The 21,122-nt window shown below is 31.1% G+C and overlaps 2 protein-coding genes across 2 annotated transcripts in view; one reads left to right on the top strand and one right to left on the bottom strand.

Annotated features, from left to right (window-relative positions):
- Positions 1 to 18,941, top strand: part of LOC143076936 (uncharacterized) — a 39,216-nt gene extending 20,275 nt beyond the window's left edge. The window contains exons 2-8 of the mRNA XM_076252834.1: positions 1,331 to 1,423; positions 12,596 to 12,958; positions 14,277 to 14,392; positions 15,277 to 15,457; positions 18,142 to 18,186; positions 18,409 to 18,450; positions 18,934 to 18,941. Coding sequence (XP_076108949.1) covers positions 1,354 to 1,423; positions 12,596 to 12,958; positions 14,277 to 14,392; positions 15,277 to 15,457; positions 18,142 to 18,186; positions 18,409 to 18,450; positions 18,934 to 18,941 — 825 coding nt within the window. The 5' untranslated portion in view covers positions 1,331 to 1,353. The remainder of the gene's footprint in view (positions 1 to 1,330; positions 1,424 to 12,595; positions 12,959 to 14,276; positions 14,393 to 15,276; positions 15,458 to 18,141; positions 18,187 to 18,408; positions 18,451 to 18,933) is intronic.
- The window catches only part of LOC143076802 (uncharacterized), a 493,545-nt gene that overhangs the window by 76,706 nt on the left and 395,717 nt on the right, over positions 1 to 21,122 (bottom strand). The window lies entirely within an intron of this gene.

Here is a 21,122-nt window from a genome sequence, read left to right as displayed (position 1 = left end):
CATTGTCAAATTTTACCGACATTCATACCCGTCGTTCTTCCTTGCAAAAAACTCACATAATAATTTCGTCCTGAATATGCATTAAATGTGTTTTTATTTGGACGTTAAACTAGAAACCATCAATTTATCATGCAGGATCATCTCATGAAAAATGAAAAGAAATAAGAATTAACAGCTGTAAAGATGATGTCTTGTCAATGCGAAAAGTTTAATAACTATGTTGAATGCATCTTTTCTATTCACTTAAAATAAGGCTTACCACAGATATTGTTACTATTAAGATAAGAGGAATGAGTAAAATGGTCAATGTGAGAACTTGCCATTAAAGACAAATGGTTTTAACTTATAAATTAGCAACGTCTAGTAAAGTTTTTATGTGACTGTGATACGTTTGACATTTAACAAAATCTATACCGCATAGAAACCTATAAAAAAGCATACCATCACAATTGTAAAACAACCAAACGGGAAAACAAACGCCCTTTTAATGTAGAGTAACTAATAAATAAACGAAAAGTAGTTAGTGTACACAGCAATGAACGACAGCTAGTGAACAATAGGCTTCTGACTTGGGATAAGCGCATGTAGACAGGGTCGGGATTAAACATATTTTCTGGGACAGTGTTAAAACAACACAAAATAGAACAGGTCAGTTCGTCTCATTTCTTGACGTAAATCTAAACATAGACGTGGATTGTCTTTTGAAACATAGCTTTACTACAAACAACATGATTTCAGATTACCTATAGTGCATTTCTGTTTTAAATGTACCACATTCATGCAGGTGATATACACGGACTTTATATATCCCGGAACATACCCGAGCTTTTATTTTCTATAATGATTTCCCTGAAAGAATATTACTGATAACACCTTATTACGCAAACCGTTCCAAGTGGTAACGCTGGGGTAATCCCGTTGCTAACTTTATGGACACAACCACGGGTTCATTTAGCTAGAATGGATTATCTGTGGCATACATGAATACAGATATTTAACAATCGTTATAACCACGATCCCATCCTCTTTCCCTCGAAAATTTCATTTCACCGACTTGTTATTTTCCCGTGAACAGCGCGACAGGTGCCAAACTATGGAATATGGAGGAACATCTGCTTACTCTTCACATACACCTGCGATCTTCCCGGTGTAGGGTAAGTTTTATTGTGCTTCTATGTTCATAATGAAGTATAATTGTTTATCTTCGTTTTATTCGTTTCTTTGTGGAGAAGATATCGTTCACCTGCGAATAATACATGTTGAATGACCCGTCATGATCTTCTTCTTCTTTTTTGCAACTTATTCTTCAAAGAGTAATTGATTTTTGTAGATATATATTACAAAACTACAGATATGATTTGGTTTTTGAAGTTAGCGATTTTTGCACATTTTCTAGTGGATTGGCAGAAACCTAATGTAGATGGTAAGTATTCAGAGTGCATATTGGATCTGCCATCAGTCTTTTATCCATAATTTGTTGTACAATCAGCGTTAAGGTAGATGGGGTGTCTAAATTATAATCCATAGAATTTTTTAATAATTTGCCAAAATGTAGTTTATATCATGCTTTTAAAAAAATAATAATAAAAAGAATAGGTCAACAGGCTTATTTTCACGCTACACGGTGTTCAAAATTGACAAATTCTGTATAGACTATGCAAAAAAACCGATTATGCTTTCAGTTGAGAAAAAGAAACAATGGGGTCACCGGTCCCGTTTTCTTGCTACATTATAAAATAGGTAAATTCCTAACACATTCTATTGTAAAAGTACCGTAATCTGAATTATCTGCCCTTGCATTTGAGTTGCCTCCCCTTATGTGGCAAAATTGGAAAAAAATTGATCAAACAAAAGTGTTCTGTTTTTGTAAAATACAACCATTAATATAATAAAACATGTCATTTTCTATATGGAAGTGGAAGTTCTTACACATGAATTACCTACTACTCTAAAAATTTGCACATTCTATGAAAGATCTTGACCTTGTTTTCTGGTATTTCCAAATCAAAGATCGAGGAAGACACCTTATCTACCTTAAACGCAGTAATTGAATAGATAAAATGAATATATAATTTTGTATTTCACTTTTTATTATTTGTTAAAATTTGCACAATTCATTTATCCATTCTTTAACAGATAGTTTTATTTTTTACTTATACTGTTCATGGTATTTCAATTGCTAAACATGAGTCTTTTCTGCTCTTGCTTTTATAGATTTATAATATTAATTCTATATACAAATACTTCATTTATGTCGATTTTTTGTGCTCATCTGCTCAATTATTTTTTTTTTTACCGCGGGTCAATATCAATTACAACGAATTGACTGACAATTCAGTTATTTGACTGCACTACTGCTTTTTATTGTATATATAATTTTGTTGTCCACAATCTTGTCATTTTCGCCACAAAGCATTTGAGGCATTTGAAGGTCTTGTCGACGTTATATGATCAATTGCGCTATTTATTGTTTATCAGTTTTACATTGCCTCAAAATAACTAACAATATGCAAAAATAATATTTACGATACATGTAGGACAATAAAAAAGTTTCTTTTCATCTATAACCATGATAACAGTTGCAAGGATTAAACTTTAAACAAATTTTTGGATTTGAAGATTTCGTCAACGTCCTTCGATCAATTGTGTTATATTACATGTATTAAGTCTCTATCTACCTTTTATACATTTCTTAATTGTAATTGAATATATTTTGAGGCTATATGATTTGGTAGTTTATGAAATTTTCGGAATACACATCATAAGCAAATGACAAACAAAATTTCCGTAAAAAAGTAATAAATCGAAGGGGTGTCAATTTAGCGCAGGGTCTGCTTACACATAAGACGCATCCGAGCTCAACCATGATGTGTTTTTCATTCCTCGATGATGTATTCTCATTTCCTGATATGGTAAATTTCAAATCAGTTGCATGTAAGCAAGTAATGACAACAAAATGCGACGGAGTAACACATGTGAGATCTACCCTCCTATACATCTAGCAAATTTAGAATAAACAAACACACACCAATACGTACCGAGTCTAATGTCAGAATAAGTAATAACAGAGACTTTCGACACTGATACCGAAATTAACAAAGGATTTTTAGCAATAAAATTACCAGCTCCAGACCTCAACAAAACTGATTGAAAGAGTATGTCTTTATCAATTGAAAATCAAGCACAAACCTCTAGTTAGGGTTTTAGTATCATACAATCAAGATTATATGTCAAGAACTTAACCCATATTTTGTCAACAACTGGTTGTATAATTTCCGGTTCAAAGCCCATCTGTGTGAATCAATATAAATTTCAAAATATGCCATAGGTCTTGACAACAGTGTTGTAACTATATTTCTTCTGAATTAGTCTGCTAAAGGTTTAATAAGATTTTGAGATGAATGACAATATTTTTGTATTTTCCATAAACTATTGGAAGCGAAATACCTGAACGTTAAAGACGTCTTTATGTTGATTTGTATTAATCGTACGAATGATGTCCATGTACGTAATGATGAAAAAAAATGTTTTGAGTAGTTGAAATCGACAAGCCAAAAATAATATATTTTCAGTAAAACGGACATTTCTTTCGCTAAAATCAAATACGTTGTTACATACATGACTAAATCGAGCAAGTTGAGATATGTGAAAACAACAAGACGGTGACAAGGGAACGTCGGCAGATAAACATAGATAAGTAACAATAGTGATCTTCTGCTTAAAGAAGTGTTTTTATGCATATGAAATTTAGGTGATGATGTTGGGGACAGGTAAACATGATATCGTCTAGAAATAGTCCGTTGGCATCTTTATATTATATGAATATGACCCCTGTTTTATGCTAGACTAATACGCTCTTATATAAACATGTAAGTTAAGAATGTACCAGTACACTGGAAGACATGTTAGTCTCATTCATATAATGCATAGCCGTAAGAAAAGGCCTATACCAAGTCGGGAATATGACAGTTGTTATTCATTCGTTTGGTGTGTTTGAGCTTTCTATTTTGCCATTTGATTAGGGAAATTTCGTTTTGAATTTTTATCGGAGTTCAGTATTTTTGTGATTTTACTTTTTTCAATAATTTTGTCCATTTTCTTTTTCTTTACTCATATATATGCAGATTCAATCAGCTGTTTGAGACTTTCCTTTTTTTTCATTCTACGTTCCATTCACATCTTCTGGATGTTGAAGAAGCTTGATATGTAACAAACTTCTTTGTATACTCATAAAAGAGGGACGAACGATACCAGAGGGACAGTCAAACTCATAAATCGACAATAAACTGACAACGCCATGGCTTAAAATAAAAAGGACAAACTGACAAACAATAGTACACATAACACAACATAGAAAACTAAAGAATAAACAACACGTAACCCCACTAAAAACTAGGGGTGATCTCATGTGCTCCGGAAGGGTAAGCAGATCCTGCTCCACATGTGGCAAATAAAACTGGTGCTACATTTCGCATTGACGAACCTACATAGTTACCAGATGCATCTTTCACAAATCATGTGGGCATTGACAGTGTTAAAGTTACATTATAAAAAGTGTCAATTCTATAGGATGCAAATTTCAGTTTACCAATCTTTCATATTTTGTGCTTGTCCACTTTTGAGAAGTGCCTACCTTTTTTTAGTGCTTTTGATGTGTGGAGGTCATCAATATTGCATTCATCTTCTTCTCCTAGCTTTGAAGTATATTCAAAATCATTAATTAATGTCGATGATTTAAATGAAACATTCTTTTCAAAGCTGATAATTTTATATGGAAGAATTAAAATACAAATGATTTTTGTTAGTTTTCTGTTTTATTTTGTTTCAAATTTTTCTAACGACCTTAACATACTGGCCGTCTTTATAGTTGCATATTGGAATGCTTTTCTACTTCTGGATACATTAATTGAGCTCCATGTACATCATTTTTTTAAAGTGTTGCAAATTAATGTGCATTACTGTTAGCCGTTGTAATCAGTTATGCTGTAGATGTTTGTCCGCAACATCCGGGTAATCAGAAATTTAAAAAAAATCAACATCTGCATCTCATTTGATGATGTATAACATAATATAATCTGACCCTATGATATTAACTAATGTTAAAACCATATCATGTGCTGACAAACTGTCAACAAGTATTTTTTAAATCACATAATTTTATGTCAGACTGCAACACTAGACAGCTGTACATGTGGACTTCCATGGTATATGACTGTTATAACTTACTTTTCGCTGTGGATTTTGCATATTTAAAGAAGGCTGTAATTTAACCTACAACTTGAACTTCATTTTATCCTCTTCTTTTTATACCTAAATATTATCGGATATTTCTGTTTCATCCTATCTAAATATGCTTAATTTTTTTCTAAAACTAAATAGGATAGATAACAATTTAATTTCGTGTTTTAAAAAAAAACGAAAAACCAAGAGTGATTATTTGTGTTTAAGGTGGTATGGAAGTCTAAAATAAAAATGTTAGAATTTGTTCATACTTTTCCAAAACATAGTATCTATTGATATATGTTGAAAAATAAAATAAAAATGATAAGTCACCGTGCATTTTCTCACGCTACAGGACGTAACAAAATGACAAATTTTGAATGGATTATACAGGAAAAAACACCATTTAGTGATTAGAAACTAAACAAAATGATAGAATTGTTAAATACTTAAGGAAAATATAGCTTTCAGACAATGCTTTGAGAATATCAAAAGAAAAGATAGGGTCACCGTACGTTTTTTACGGTTAAAATACAAAATAGGAAAATTCCATGTAGAATTCTTCAGAAAATGCACTGTTTTAGACATAGTTTTATAATATAGTTAATTGCTACCTTAGTTTGATATTAATAAGTATTTAAATGTGCTTTGTTATTAAATGCAATATCAGTATTTAGTTCAAATATATAATCTTAAATCATCCTAATTCTATCTTATTCATTCTTATGTGACGTTATTTTTCATTTTTTGATGATCTGTTTTACAAATTCAAATGACGTCATTTTTTCGTCATTTTTCAGTTTCAAATAGGACGTCACTTGGCGTAGAGGTTTAAACTTATTCGGATGTGTCTACGTTTGTGTTTCAAATGTCTGGTTATGTAAATGTATTTCAGTTGTTTCCTGTAATTAGTTAATACTTCAGTTTTATCATGTACATCTTTTTGAATATTCATTTTATAACATTTACTGTTTGCAAAAGTATAAATTATTCTAAATTATAGGGATTTTCTGGTAACTAACAGAAAACCCTTGCCGTTTTTGGCACAACCTTTTTGATCTTTTGGTCCTCGATGCTGTTCAACTTTGTACTCGTTTCGGCTTTCAAACTTTTGTATCTGGGCGTCACACGTAGGTCTTGTGTGGACAAAATACACTTCTGGCGTATTAAAATTTTGAACTTGTTGCCTTTTGTTGGCTGTTGTTCGTGTGATTCTTTGTCAATTGTGTTCTCCAATTTATTTATATTGTAGTCCTGTGTTGTCATTTTGATGTTATGTTTCACATGGTCATAAAAGTGCGAGGTTTGGCATGCCACAAAACCAGGTTCAACCCACCATTTTTTCCTTTAAAAATGCCCTGTACCAAGTCAGGAATATGGCCATTGTTATATTATAGTTCGTTTCTGTGTGTATTACATTATAACGTTGTGTCGTTTGTTTTCTCTTATTTTTGAGTGCAAATTCACATTGCGATAAGACGTGTCACGGTACTTGTCTATCCCAAATTCATGTATTTGGTTTTTTTGATGTTATATATATATATATGTTATATTTGTTATTCTCATGGGATTTTGTCTATGTGTGTTACATTTTAGTGTTATGTCGTTGTTCTCCTCTTATATCTAATGCGTTTCCCTCGGTTTTAGTTTGTTACCCCGATTTTGTTTTTTGTCCATGGATTTATGAGTTTTGAACAGCGGTATACTACTGTTGCCTTTATTTAGAGTTACCTCCCCTTAAACAGTCAGGGGCGTTACTTAAACAAGTTATTTTTTTTAATTACTTATATAAGTAATTTTTTATTTTAAAAATAATAAAATTACTTAATAGAGTTATTTTAATTTTCAATAGAAACATAGACTAAATGTAGTTTTCATGATTTTAAACAACATTTTATATCATAAAATAAAGAATTTATCAGATTTGAAAGGAGTATAGAGATTAAGGGTTACTTTGAAACTAATGACAAAAATATTACTTGAATAAGTTTTTTTAAACATTTTTGAAAAAAATAGCAATTACACTTATCTAAGGCACATATGTAATTGATTTAGGTTACAAATTATAAATAACTTCAGGTCTAAATTAATTCACAAGTATCTATCTATTTAAATCAGTCTAACTTCAAGATTTTAGAGGAAAATGATAATTTAATAGTCCCAAGAGACAAATCTTTGACCCAGAAGCGTCGGTATGAAAGATAAGTGCGTCGGAAAGTTAATCAGTATTTCTGAACAATTAGTTTTCATATATCAAAGGAAAAATAACCAGATAACTGTGAAAATTTTTTAAAGCTAGTAAAATCTGTATTCTTGGACACCTATAAAAATAATATTCAGAAAAATAACTTATATAAGTTATATTTAAATTAGCCTCGTTTTCAACATTAATTGTATAGGTAATTTTAATTGTTACTTGTTTAAGTAATGCCCCTGACTGCTTAAAATGCCAATTTAAAAAAAGATAAAAACAACCAAAAATAATCAACACTTGCAAAAATATTAATATTTATAATTTATATTCTTATAAATTGGTTATTTTAAATGAAAATAAACATTAAATATTTGCATTCCTGCATTACATTTTGCTAACTTAATAGAAAATCTGGACCTTAGGTTCTCTTTTTTTTTTACAATCCAAGATGGAGGAAGACACCCATACCACCTTAACCGTTGTTAATAGATAAACTCATCATAGATGCTTACTTGCTTAATCCTGTTGCCCCTTGGTGGAACAAAAGCCACTAACGATATTATTCCACCTTGTTATATTCTTTGCTAGCCTCTTCAGATCGTGCCACTTTTACCCTTCTGTCACCATCTCGGCTGCAACATTCCTTCTGCAGATGTATCTTGGTCTGCCCCTGCTACGCTTTCCTTGTGGGTTCCACAGTAAGGCGTGCCTTGTAAAAATAGTTTTTGGCTTCCTCATTGTGTGTCCTATCCATCGCCATTTTCTCTTTTTTAACTCTTCATCAACTGGGGATTAGTTGGTCTTTTCCAAAAGATCTTTGTTTGATAGCTTCTCATGCCATCTGATGTTAAGGATGCGGCTGAGGCAGTTGATAATGCAGACTTGATGTTTATGAACCAGGTTTTTTTTTTTTTTCCAAATCTCAGCTTCATATAAGAGTATGGTTTTTACGTTTTAATTGAACAAGCGTACTTTTGTCTTAAGCGTGATATTTCATGCTTTCCAGATTGACCTTATCATAGTAGTACTAAGATAAAAGGATTAAATTTTGTGTTTACGCCAGACGCGCGTGTCGTCTACAAAAACTCATCAGTGACGCTCGAATCCAGAAAAGTAAAAAAAAAAGTAGCCAAATAAAGTACGAAGTCAGAGAGCATTTAAGACCAAAATTCCAAAAGGTTTTGCCAAAGACAGCTACGGTAATCTCTTCCTCAGGTTTAAATATTCTTTCAGAACTATTGTGTTATTTTTATCTTTGTATAAAATTGACACCTAACATCCACGTATTCCAACATCAGTCTGAATTCCGATAGCAAAAAATCTTATTCGGAAGACTTCGTATACATACTATTAGTACTTTATTGTAATTTTATTACAAACAATTGATCACATGATGCTAGTATTACTACGCTTTCAATTGCTTTTCATCAATCCTACATTAATATAATGTTTCGGTCGTTTTTGTATTACATGTATATGCTAATGATAAATGTATATTATTTATGAAACGGTTTAAGCATTTTAGGCCAGCCATCATCAGGGATTTACCTATATCAATTTATTTTAATTTTGTCGTTGTCAATAGATCTGCAATATTTTTATGCTTTTTATAAGCTATTATTGGTTTGCTTGAAAATATTTCGTTGCAAACTGCATCCTGTTTTCGTAGGTCCCAATGTTTACTTATGCATTGTTTTAATTTAAGAATGCATGGATTAAATTTCGTTGCCAATACTAATGGAATTTCCTTTTTGTTTTGTTTGACTTTTTTCTTATTAAATCAGATATATTACATGATAATGCCTCAGTTATGTACTTTTTGATTTCAATCTCCTTGTATCCTCTCTTTATTAAGTTCGATCTGAACTGTAACAAAATATATTGTAAATCAACATCATTATTTGTTGTTCTAATGTATCTGATTACTTCGCCCTTGATAAACCCCGCAAACACATGTCTACTGTGACAGCTTTTACGATCTAGATAAAGGAAGGCATTTGTCGGTTTAAAGTGTTTTCACATCCAAAATATTTTCATTAGAAAATCTAGTTCCTTTGAAAATATTAAAACATCAAGAAATATTATTTCTTTAGATGAGAATTCTACTAGTGTGAATTTCAGGAACGGATGGTGATTATTTTCTAACTCTAGCAAATCCTTTATTTCCTAATATAATATCATCACTATGCCTTCCATAGAAAAAAATATATTTTTTCTATGTTCAAACTTAGAAAGAATTTCTTTCATAATTTAATACATAAGTATATCACAGACTTCCGGGATAGTCACGGCATCTATTGCGACTCCTATTGTTTGCTTATATAGCTGTCCATTAAAATCAAAAATGTTGTTCTCTAAAATTGATCTGAGGAGATAGATTAAATCCTCCGTCGGTGGGCATTTGATTTTGTAATCTGATTTATCAATCTGACCATACGAAATTCTAACTGCCGATAATAATTTATCAATCGGGCAATTAGTGTACATTGATACTACATCAAAACTACAAAACCAGCAATCTGCATTAGGCTTAATTCTTTCCAACTTGTAAATTAGATCAGACGTATCCTTTATATACGTGTGTTGTTTTTGTACCATAGGTACTAAAACATAATCGATATAGCGTCCAATAAATTCTGTGACAGTACCAATCTGAGATATGATTTGCCGACATGGCGGCATTATGTTATCCATGTTAAACCCATATTTATTGATTTTTACTAATTCCGATTAATTTAATCGGTGTATTTTAGGCAAGATATGCATATATTCAGGCCCATAATCAATTAGATTACCATTATTAAGGTAATTAAATGTGGAGTAATCTACAGCACCTTTGGTGTACATGCCTCTGACATATGTATTGATATTGCATCTAAGTGTTTTTAGGTCAAAGTTTTCCAATTTGGTGTAATGTTGTGTATTTAATTGGCGATCGCCTTCAAGAAGGTAATTGACCTTATCTAAAATAACAACATTGTTACTTTTATCGGCTTTCTTAATGATTAATGATTCATCATTTAACAGAGAAGAAATTCCGGACCTCTTTGAAAGACTTAGATTGTTTCGAAATTTTCGAATTTGCATTGAAGATAGTTCATGCTTTGTATTAAACAGGTAATTTTCAAGGGTGTTGCAGGTTAAAGGTGGCGTATGTCCAGATTTAACTCTGAAGGGATGAATTTCATCCAAGTTACCAAGATATAATTAAAGACATCTCATTTTTCTGGCTAATTCATCAAAATCATGTAATAAGTCCTGTTTTGCCCTTTTGACTGACGGTGAAGGAATGAAATTCAAATCTCTGGATAAAACCAAATACTCGTCATCAGTTAATTTTCTATGCGAAAGATGAACAACCTGTCTTCTAGCTTGCGATAGCATAAATTCTAGCTTACTTTGCTGCATTGCAGCTTTGTTTTTCAGCCTTCGTTTATGTATATTTCTTTTAGCATATTTCTTATAATGTCTAGCCATATCTGTGATCACATAGACTAGTATATGAAAGACTATTATCAATGCAATATCAACAGAATGAAATGTTAGGAGGCGTGGTGTAGTTGCCTAAACTGATTTTCATTGGCTCTGTTACTTCTGTAATTATGTTAAGAGTAACACGTACTGCAATACATACCAATTTAATGAAAAATATAAATTCTAAAATTACAATATAAATAAAAACAATAAATATTATTGTTTTTCTTTACTAGGTATCAAGTGCCAAGCACTAGTTATTTCGAATAAACCAATAAAATATTTATTGTTTATTCCAAATTCTGATCGCAAAAAAATGCAAAAATAGCTTTCTATTAATGTGTCCTTATCATCAAATGCTTCGTCGGAAAAAGCTATCTGTGTGCTTTTTATTTTCAAAGATTTCACATGTGGAATATCCTCAGTGTTTCTCTTTAAACGTGATGATATATGCATTTTCTTCAGAATCTGTTTTCAACAACAACATGTTAGAAGTACTAATGTTACAGTAATGCCAATTGTGTGAATCAGACAGGATTGACCATAGGTGCCGAACAATAAATTACTTTTTGACCTGAGGAAGCGGATTTTTTCAGTGACATTTAACATATGTTAATGTTTAACAGGCTTTTCCGTCATGATGGCATTGCCAAAATTATTTATAGAAACAAGATTAATTAGTATCGAATTCCAGAAAGATTGGGAACACGAATCATCAACTAAATGATGATACAAGGGAAGGTGCAAGTGGGACACAGTCCCCAATGCAATCTTTGTATAAAAGTGACACCTAACATCCACGTATTCCAACATCAGTCTGAATTCCGATAGCAAAAAATCTTATTCGGAAGACTCCGTATACATACTATTAGTACTTTATTGTAATTATATTACAAAAATTTGATCACATGATGCTAGTATTACTAGACTTTCAATTGCTTTTCATCAATCCTACATTAATATAATATTTCGGCGGTTTTTGTATTATATGCTAATGATAAATGTAAATTATTTATGAAAGGGTTTAAGCATTGTAGGCCCGTCATCATCAGGGATTTACCTATATCAATTTATTTTAATTTTGTCGTTGTCAATAGATCTGCAATATTTTCATGCTTTTTATAAGCTATTATTGGTTTGCTTGAAAATATTTCGTTGCAAACTGCATCCTGTTTTAGTAGATCCCAATGTTTACTAATGCATTGTTTAATTTAAGAATGCATGGATTAAATTTCGTTGCCAATACTAAAGAAATTTCCTTTTTGTTTTGTTTGGCCTTTTTTCTTATTAAATCAGATCTATTACATGATCATTATTGTCATTTTTTGCTATCGGAATTCAAACTGATGTTGGAATACGTGGATGTTAGGTGTCACTTTTATACAAAGCCGGCCTTTGAAAAATAAAAAAAGCAATGAAAGTAATAAAAAAAATTCTACTTTTTTTCAAACGCATACAATTTGAAAAATTCAAATGGAGAGAGACTGGGTGCCTCTTTTTGATGCAAGCCACATTTTATGACAAATTGAGCTTAAAACTAAACAAACTAGTAATATTTTATATAACAGAATAGCATTTGAAAAGTGGTGTCATCTCAACCATTGGATTTTTTCCCATAACATACTTTGCATATTTGGTCGATGGTTTGTGTATAAAACTTGTGATTGGTAGCACCTTGTTCATGTTATTATCATTCAATGTATTCAGCAGGTTATATAACATGGAAAGTTATGGAAGAACCTTTAGTGTTTGGTGGAGATGTTGGTATACAATGCACGTATCATAACAGTCTATCTTGTACTGCTCATATCTTCTGGACATGGACTACCGAGCCGAAAAATGAACTCATCATGACTAACGGTATTCCTTCAGAGAAGTACAAGAACGGAAAAAAATATTCGGAAATAAGATCGTCTTGCACTCAGTATTCCAATCTAGTAATATCTAACTTTAGCGAAATAGATTACAGCAAGAAATACAAATGTGGTATTGCGAATATAAATAGTACGGAAAGTTCATTTGTGGAGTATCCAAAAGAGGAGATCACTTTCGAAAATATATCATATGAATGTAAGTTTATAACTTGATATAAGGTGTCTTGGATTCAATCTGATAAACGAAGTACACATTATCTAACCCAATGCACATTTTCGGTTGTAAATATGACACAGTAGATGATCAGCATAAAACCATAAGAAAAAAATAATACCCAAACAACATTTTGAAGGTAACATACATAGACAGAAACTAAAATATATCACTCTATTGGAACAGTGTTCACCAATTAAAGAGACTCATAAATAAGGACTTAAACTCGCTCTTTTTATTATTGGGTAAAGCTCTTGTTTACATTGGAAATAAGGATGGGATTTCTATAAACATTATTGCGCTGTGGGAAAAATTGATGTGTATCCTACACTATCTCCTTAATGAAATATCTATGAGTACTGATAATTTCACATTTAGAATTCTATAATGCTTTATGATTTTTATGCGTCCGATGCATATTTCGGCTCTCCCTCCTTGATGAATGCTTAATGTTGAAAATTTGCAAAGTTTACTGAGAACGATTTAAAATCTTACTTGTTTACACACAATTTTGTCTGTTTGATAATGCGAATCCGCAAAAAAGTTTCATGTTTGGTCCCGATTTATATATTAAAACTTAACAATATTAAAAAAATAATAACTCTTTTAAATAATTGTTATGCAATCTAAACACTTTATCTAGATTCGGCAACACCTGGAACATTCAATAAAAAATATATGAAGTCCAGGGGCGGGAAACATCAGGAGGTATACGCCAAAAAAAGGACCGATATATAAAACCTAAATTCAATTGAGGTAAACTTTGTCTGACTACAGGAGCAATTAAAAGGACAAATAAAAATGATAATTTATCAATTATCTAGGATTCTCAATACATATTATCTAATCTATAATCCATTATCTTGGTTTTTGATCTGTAATCTCGAATTCGAATTAATGATTCATTATCTCCTTTTCCCAAATCCGTTAACTTAGATTGATAATCCTAATATCATATAAATGATCTGCTATTTAGGATTTATAATCCATAATTTCTGATTTACAATCTGTTGTATCGCATTAACAATCAGTTAAACGGTTTCAAATCCATTACTATCGCATTAGTACTCTGTTATCATGAATTACCAATTCGTTGTGTTGTTTTCAATCATTGATCTCGTTTTCTGAGACCCTTACATATTATTCAATTATTTGTTTTCTGTGAAATCAGCAATATCATTCAATGAAATTCTAGTTATCAATTCAAGACTTTTTATTTTCATAATTACTTTTTATAGTACTAGTAGTAGTATTTCATTACGAAAATGTTGACATATATTGCACATTTTTTGTCCTAAAGATGCTCCTGCTCAAAAGATGGTATCGACTGCATTGAATTTTAAAAATCAACAAGTGTCTTTCAGTCTAAAGATTGATAAAATATACCCAGTTCCAGAGTGTCAAGCAACATTTGCAGTAAGCATGTTTAACTTTAGCTCTTTATTCTGAGAGAAACATTCCGGCATACTGGTTTTCATCAATAGCTTAATTCTGTTAACGTAGTTATCGTATTTACAATGTCCCTTTCTAGTATCATGGATCATTATGTTGTTTCCATTAACATCAAGCAGCTGAAGTGAAATCATTATAATAGCCGTTTCTGTGACTTTTGCGAATAACAAGTATAAACAATTTTACTTTACCGAACAACATGAACAACAACGAACATGAAAGTAGACAAGATAGTCTGACTTGGTACAGAAAAAGTAAAAAACAATCAGACAATCAACAATACACCAAATACATTTAAAATACAACAACGAAAACTACAGACTCATGAGTAACACTTACCTCACCATAAACTGAGGATACTCAGATGCTTCAGGAGGGTAAGCAGATCCTGGTCCACATTTGTTGCTCATGTGCTTTTGAAAAATCCTCTCCATAACGCATTATATTATCGTGTTATTTAGTGGGACCAAAAACATAAAAATATGCTTCTTCTTTTGTCATTACTGACTCTAGATCAAGTACTTACAAAATCAGTGTATTGTTTTGGTGGTAACAAGAAGGAGTACAATACCCTTTTTATACTTATTGTTTAGTTATATTGCTATTTGAAGCACTGGTTTACCTGACACTTTCGTGACATCTGAGTTGTCATGGGAATACTGTGTTCTATTCATGGTATAATTGTGTGTTTTTAATTTTGTATTATCACCCTTTGAATCTTTTTTGTTCGTGTTAAGATATAAAATTTCAGCATGGCAATTTATTGATAAAATAATCATAAATCTTACCATTCGGATAATGTAACTTTAATTGATGGTTATCAGGTTGTTGATTGTATATTCATGTAGGACACTGACATTACAAATGCATTGACAGTCGAGAAAAAGAAAGTTGGATTGTTTTATAATGTAGCTGTCACCTATACAACTTCTGATATGAGTATGACATCATTTGGAGATCTTTGTATTAGGTGCAATGGATCAAGGAGACAATGGAAAAGTGTAGATCCATTCTGTAAAAAAAAATCAGGTATTTTGTTTCACGAAAGAAGCCCGTTTTTCTTTATTATTTCTATAGTTAACTAAATTTATAATAATCGCTGATCTTGAGTCGACGCTTGATGGGAAACTATCTCAAATGGGATCTTTTATCAGTTAATTTTACATGCAATTTTTTTTCTTTCAGTTTTATACGAATGTAACATGCGGTGATAACTTTTGGAAAATAAACCAAACAACTCCCCCCAAAAAAATCCTTATAAACGTTATCATTTTATCTGTAATTTAGGGAATGACTTCAAGAAATTTTTAACGTCTTTACACTGAACAGTGAAATTAAATGATGATTTTGAAATGGGATAGCTCTAAGTTAAATATTCTGAAATATCTTAGTTAAAATCATGCATGATATCATTTGTAAACCGACTTTTACTACTATTTTCTTAAAGAGACGGGATGTAGTAGGATAGGCGTCGAAATAATTTTCCCATAGTCTTAAGCCTATGAGATAAATAAACTCATCATAGATACCAGGACTAAATTTAAAGTATATACGCCAGACGCGCGTTTCATCTACAAAAGACTCATCAGTGACGCTCGAATCCAAAAAAGTTAAAAAGGTCAAATAAAATACGAAGTTGAAGAGCATTGAGAACCAAAATTCCTAAAAGTTTTGTTAAATACAGCTAAGGTAAACTATGCCTGAGGTAGAAAAGCCGTAGTATTTTCAAAACATTCAAAAATTTGTAAACAGTAAATTTATGTCAGCACAAAATGTCTTTTTGAACCCGTCGACCTGAAACTTATCAATAATTGGCAATATTATTTATTTGGGAAACAAAAGGTCCTGGAATGGAGTATTTTTTGATCAACAGCATTTTCTTATATTAGTTATAAATAAAGTTGAATTCTTTGATTCGCTGTTTTACGTCATGCCCGCTAACAAATTGAAAACTGTACCTATACGCCTTTTTAAAGTCCAGATTTTTAGTATTCGTATTGTTATCTTAGAAAGTCTTACTTATTAAAATACTACAATAAGAAACAATTTGACAATAATTGAATTTAGTATAGTGTCAACCCTGTGATTATGACACGTGCATATAGCAAAATCATAAATACATCGTTTGGTGATCCACCTGTCAGATGCGGAACATACAGACAAGGTAATAGGTAACAGGTAAATATACTATTGGTATCGATATCGGATTCGAACCGGAACTTGTTAATTATGTGGAAAACAAAAGGGTATGGAGTGGTGTTATTTTCAATCTACATCATTGTCCTATATTAGCTATATATAAAGCTGAATTCTTTGATTTGTCGTTTTTCCCCATGACGGCTGACAAATTGGACCTCGTTATTTTAGTATTATAGATATATAGCACTACAAAGACTGACGTATAACAAAATAAATACTGTTTTAAAACTGTAAAGGTTTTCCGCAGCGTATGCCTCATGCGAAAAATATCCAAAAAAATCTATACCTCTGTCTAACTGTCTTACTTTCCATTTGTAAGGTAAGTACACCTTCTAAAAACCTGAACGTTTGTATACCTGTAGGATGTTTTGTCATAATATATTCCTGACTTTACTATATCGGTAGTTTCATTTGACAATTGCAATTGAAGTTAAAGGAATTTAGACACAATTTTGTTAGTTTGTAACAATGACACCTTTGAGTTCCGGTTGATGGAAACTCTTATACTTGTTAAGCTTGATTCCAATCATGTGAATTTGATCATCTTGTACCGTTATAGCAAATGAACCTCAACCACTTTTGAATTATTGTAATAATGATATTTTGTTAACAAATATCCTCTGAGACAGTTTGTATTTAAGGGGTTTGATCGTGTAAGGATATTGTATTACAATGATAATCTTAAAGCTTTCAAACTATCTTGAATTCATTTAACAGCAAACTCTCATTTGTGGCTGGATAAATTGCAGCCATATGTTGTTCATTAGACTGTTATTTTGATTGCACTGTATTTCAGGAATAAATTAGACTTTCACTTTTTTTTGTTTAATTTTGTTAGACAGATATCACAGCAGCGTAGTAATTTTGTTTTAGCATTACAACAAGTACAATGAATGCTCAGATACAGATTTTCTGAGTGTATACGTACTCTTTGACTTTGAGCACTTGTATACATCAATAACATCAATAACACTCGTACTACTACCGAGGATATAAATATCCAAAACAACAACTACACGAAAAACTTAAAGTCGAACAATATTCAGGTGTCAATGGTGGAACGTACAACTGATATAAGATGCAAAAAAGACCAGCTCATTCACCTTCATATCACATGGATATTTCTTCAATTCAAGGCATAAATAATCCCACAAATGTCATTCAAATAGCAAGATTTTAATAATATGCATATTCAATTTACCACATCTTAAGTTTATAGAGACACAAAGTTCAAGAGTTCAGGAATGTTATTATTTGACAGTTCAAGTCAGGAAAGAAATGTTTACACTTTTGACCATGATAATTTTCGTACAGCAAGACAAAGGTTATTGAACCTTGTCAATAGCTAGACTCAAAGTCACAACCTTTAGTATTAACATGCCAGTGATCACTGCAAAGACACGAATTAGGTCATTCGGTTAAATTTTACATGAACCAAACATTTGACTAATTACTTATTTCATGTATTCATTTTTGAGATGAACGTTTTTTGCTAATGACATTTTGTAATACAGATTTGACGACGAAAAGCAATCTTGTTGATATTAGTCCTAACGAAGGTAGGTGTATCAACTTTATGTATCTTAAACAATGTTAAATAAATGTAATTGGTGCTAGAACACAAATACAAAAATCGAAAATGATACACATTATATTTGATATATAGTTTTCCATATATGTTGAACATAGTTATAACACTATATAAAATTTATATCATGTAAACATTTTTAGATGTTTGTTTTAATAAGAACTTGTTTTGCTAGTAAACATTTATGTTTCAGATTTGACGACAGAACACAATCTTGTTATTAGTACTGTTGAAGGTAAGCATATCAACTGTATTTGTCTGAAATAAATTTAATTGGTGCTAGAACACAAATCAAAATAAATATCTAAAGCTTGGAAAATGATACACATTATATTTCATATATATTTTTTCATATATTGTGAAAATAGATTTAACACTATATAAAATTGATGCGTGCGAAGTGTTTTTCTGGATATATTTTCATTATGAACGCTCCGAACAACAAATTCGAAAGCTAAAGATAAAAAAATTATGTTCATAAATCACATTTATGAACATAAGGGATATAAACGAAAAGACTAACCAATATGAGATTAACTATCTGAGAAAGTAAGAACTTCATACACTAATAATTTACTTATTTATAATTAAAACATTGTTGTGGCGTCATTCTATTGTTGTACCCGTTCTTTGTTTCATTGATTAGACTATCATTTTCCCTCTAATCATCCTTCTTAAAATATTGGACAGCTGAAGGTATCAATATTGATTCTTACAGGTACATGATAGTTCAATAACTGTTTAAAAAAAAACCAATCAATTCCAATTATTTTTTTCTTCATGTGAAAAAAAAAATACAACAAAAAAACAAATGACAATTACACAAACACATTTATTAAAGTCACCTTTCAATACATTAATTTTGTGACTCATCAAGACAGTTTCTTGAGAGATGAAAAATTACTTTCAAATTGATTTTAACACTGCCAATACTTTTTTAACAGCCATTTTTCTCATGTTTTGGGTTATATTCTTTATCAACAATTTGGTTGATAATGCTCGTTGTAAGTTTTGTTTTTGTTGCTTTTAGGTAATTCTTTTTCCAAAAGATTTATCGTCGTCCATCTCTGGATATCAAAATCGACCTCTGGTGTTGCTCTTTCTCTTTCTAACATCATCAGCTACGTATATACATATACAATTAACATGAAAATAAATATAAAAGAATGCTTCTAACTTTTGAAAGTTCATGCTGCAATACAAAGACCACAAGTAAAACAATTATATAATAATAATCAAAAGAAAATCGTTCATCTGAAGTAAATGATTTACCAAGTGTTGATGTGCAAGCCACATAATGTTCCTTGGACAAATAGCTGTAATCAAGAATTTGAACAACAACCTAAATCTTACGCTGTGTACAAAGTGTAAATCATCGAGAACATGCTTCATGAACTAAGGGACTACAATAGTTTTTTTTTATAATTTTCAGGTGTTGGCGTTGATTTACATTTTTTTTTTAAATCTGATAGTAGTGCTTTAATAGGAATATAATGCAACAGTTACACTTCGCGTATCAACGACGATGAATCCGGGAAGCATAATAAAGGAACACGTTACCGCAGGTTATCTGTTAAACAAATCGATCGATTCGCACGTTGTTCGTTGTTAGTAGTGATCGTGTTTTCTAAAGCGATATACTCTCTTGAAATTAAACTAACGTAGGTGCTAGATTTAATAATTTGATTGTTACATATGTTTTTGACAGTTTTTGATTGTATTATATAAATTTCAACATCAAACCCTTTCTTGTAATGAATTGATTGAAAAAGGGTGGATTCATAAAAGTATTTTATTATATATAACATCAAAGTTCGAATTCAATTGGACATTTTTTTCCAATGTAATTTCCTAACAGTTTCAGACACTTCCCTTTACACACACAGTTTAGATTACAGAGGTAAAAATGATTGAGGACACACAACCAAGATATGTATACCTGCAATGCATTGTTTCGAAAGAAAATCAGAAACGCAGCGTTTTTTTGCATAGAGAAATCAAGACAAATTTATGTTTCGGTAACTTGAAATAAAACCCAAAAAGGACATCGATACGCAAATAAACGAAAAAAGAACGACACGACCATGCAGAAAAAACAGAAAAAAGGGGGGATATTCAATTGGTACCATTAAAAAGAAAACTCCGAGTCCAGATGAATTTTGGTAAACGAGGAAGACAGAAGGGGACTGTGTCAATCTGTTCTATACAAAGTTGAGAATATATATATATAACCATTATTAGCTGCTATATCTACACCCTCTTTGTAATCCACACTGAAATCGAATATATCTGAATGCACATTTAGTTTAATCCAAAGTTTAAAACAAGACAATCACTAATTACAACTTTCTTCATTTTTCGCATTAATAATTTACATGCATCGTCTTTATCTATTTTGAGACACCAAATGCATGTAAAAGTATTCACGGAAAATATATAAAGTAGTTCTGGCGTACACCAACAATCATTATACGCATACGCTGCGTCTTCGTGTACTTATAGCAATACATGATGTTTACCTTCAAATGTACTTTAGTTTTTGTCTACTGTTTAAGTTGAGCTACTGTTTAAAGAGGCTAACATGTAGGATAATGTCAGTAAAATTTATTTACATTACAACTTACACACTTGATGAAAATAAAATTTTAACAAAAGTTTGTTTGTGTTTGTTTTTTTTTTTCTTCACCAAATTTGACGTGTTAAACAATGTTTAAAGTAAGAAATAAGCCCCTAACAGTCGATTCTGTAAAATACTGGACAACCTGGAACAATATTTTACAGAATGGACTGTTATTGGCTTATATCTTTTACAAAAAATATGTGAGAGATCATGATTGGGTAAAATCACCGACTTTTATTAACGAAAATAACATTTAATAGTTTTGTTTCTGTTAAAGAGCTGTTATG

This window comes from Mytilus galloprovincialis, chromosome 5, assembly GCF_965363235.1.
Source record: "Mytilus galloprovincialis chromosome 5, xbMytGall1.hap1.1, whole genome shotgun sequence".
Lineage (NCBI taxonomy): Eukaryota > Metazoa > Mollusca > Bivalvia > Mytilida > Mytilidae > Mytilus > Mytilus galloprovincialis.
The sequence above is the reverse complement of the archived record's forward strand: the minus strand, read 5'-3'. Positions and strand labels throughout refer to the sequence as shown.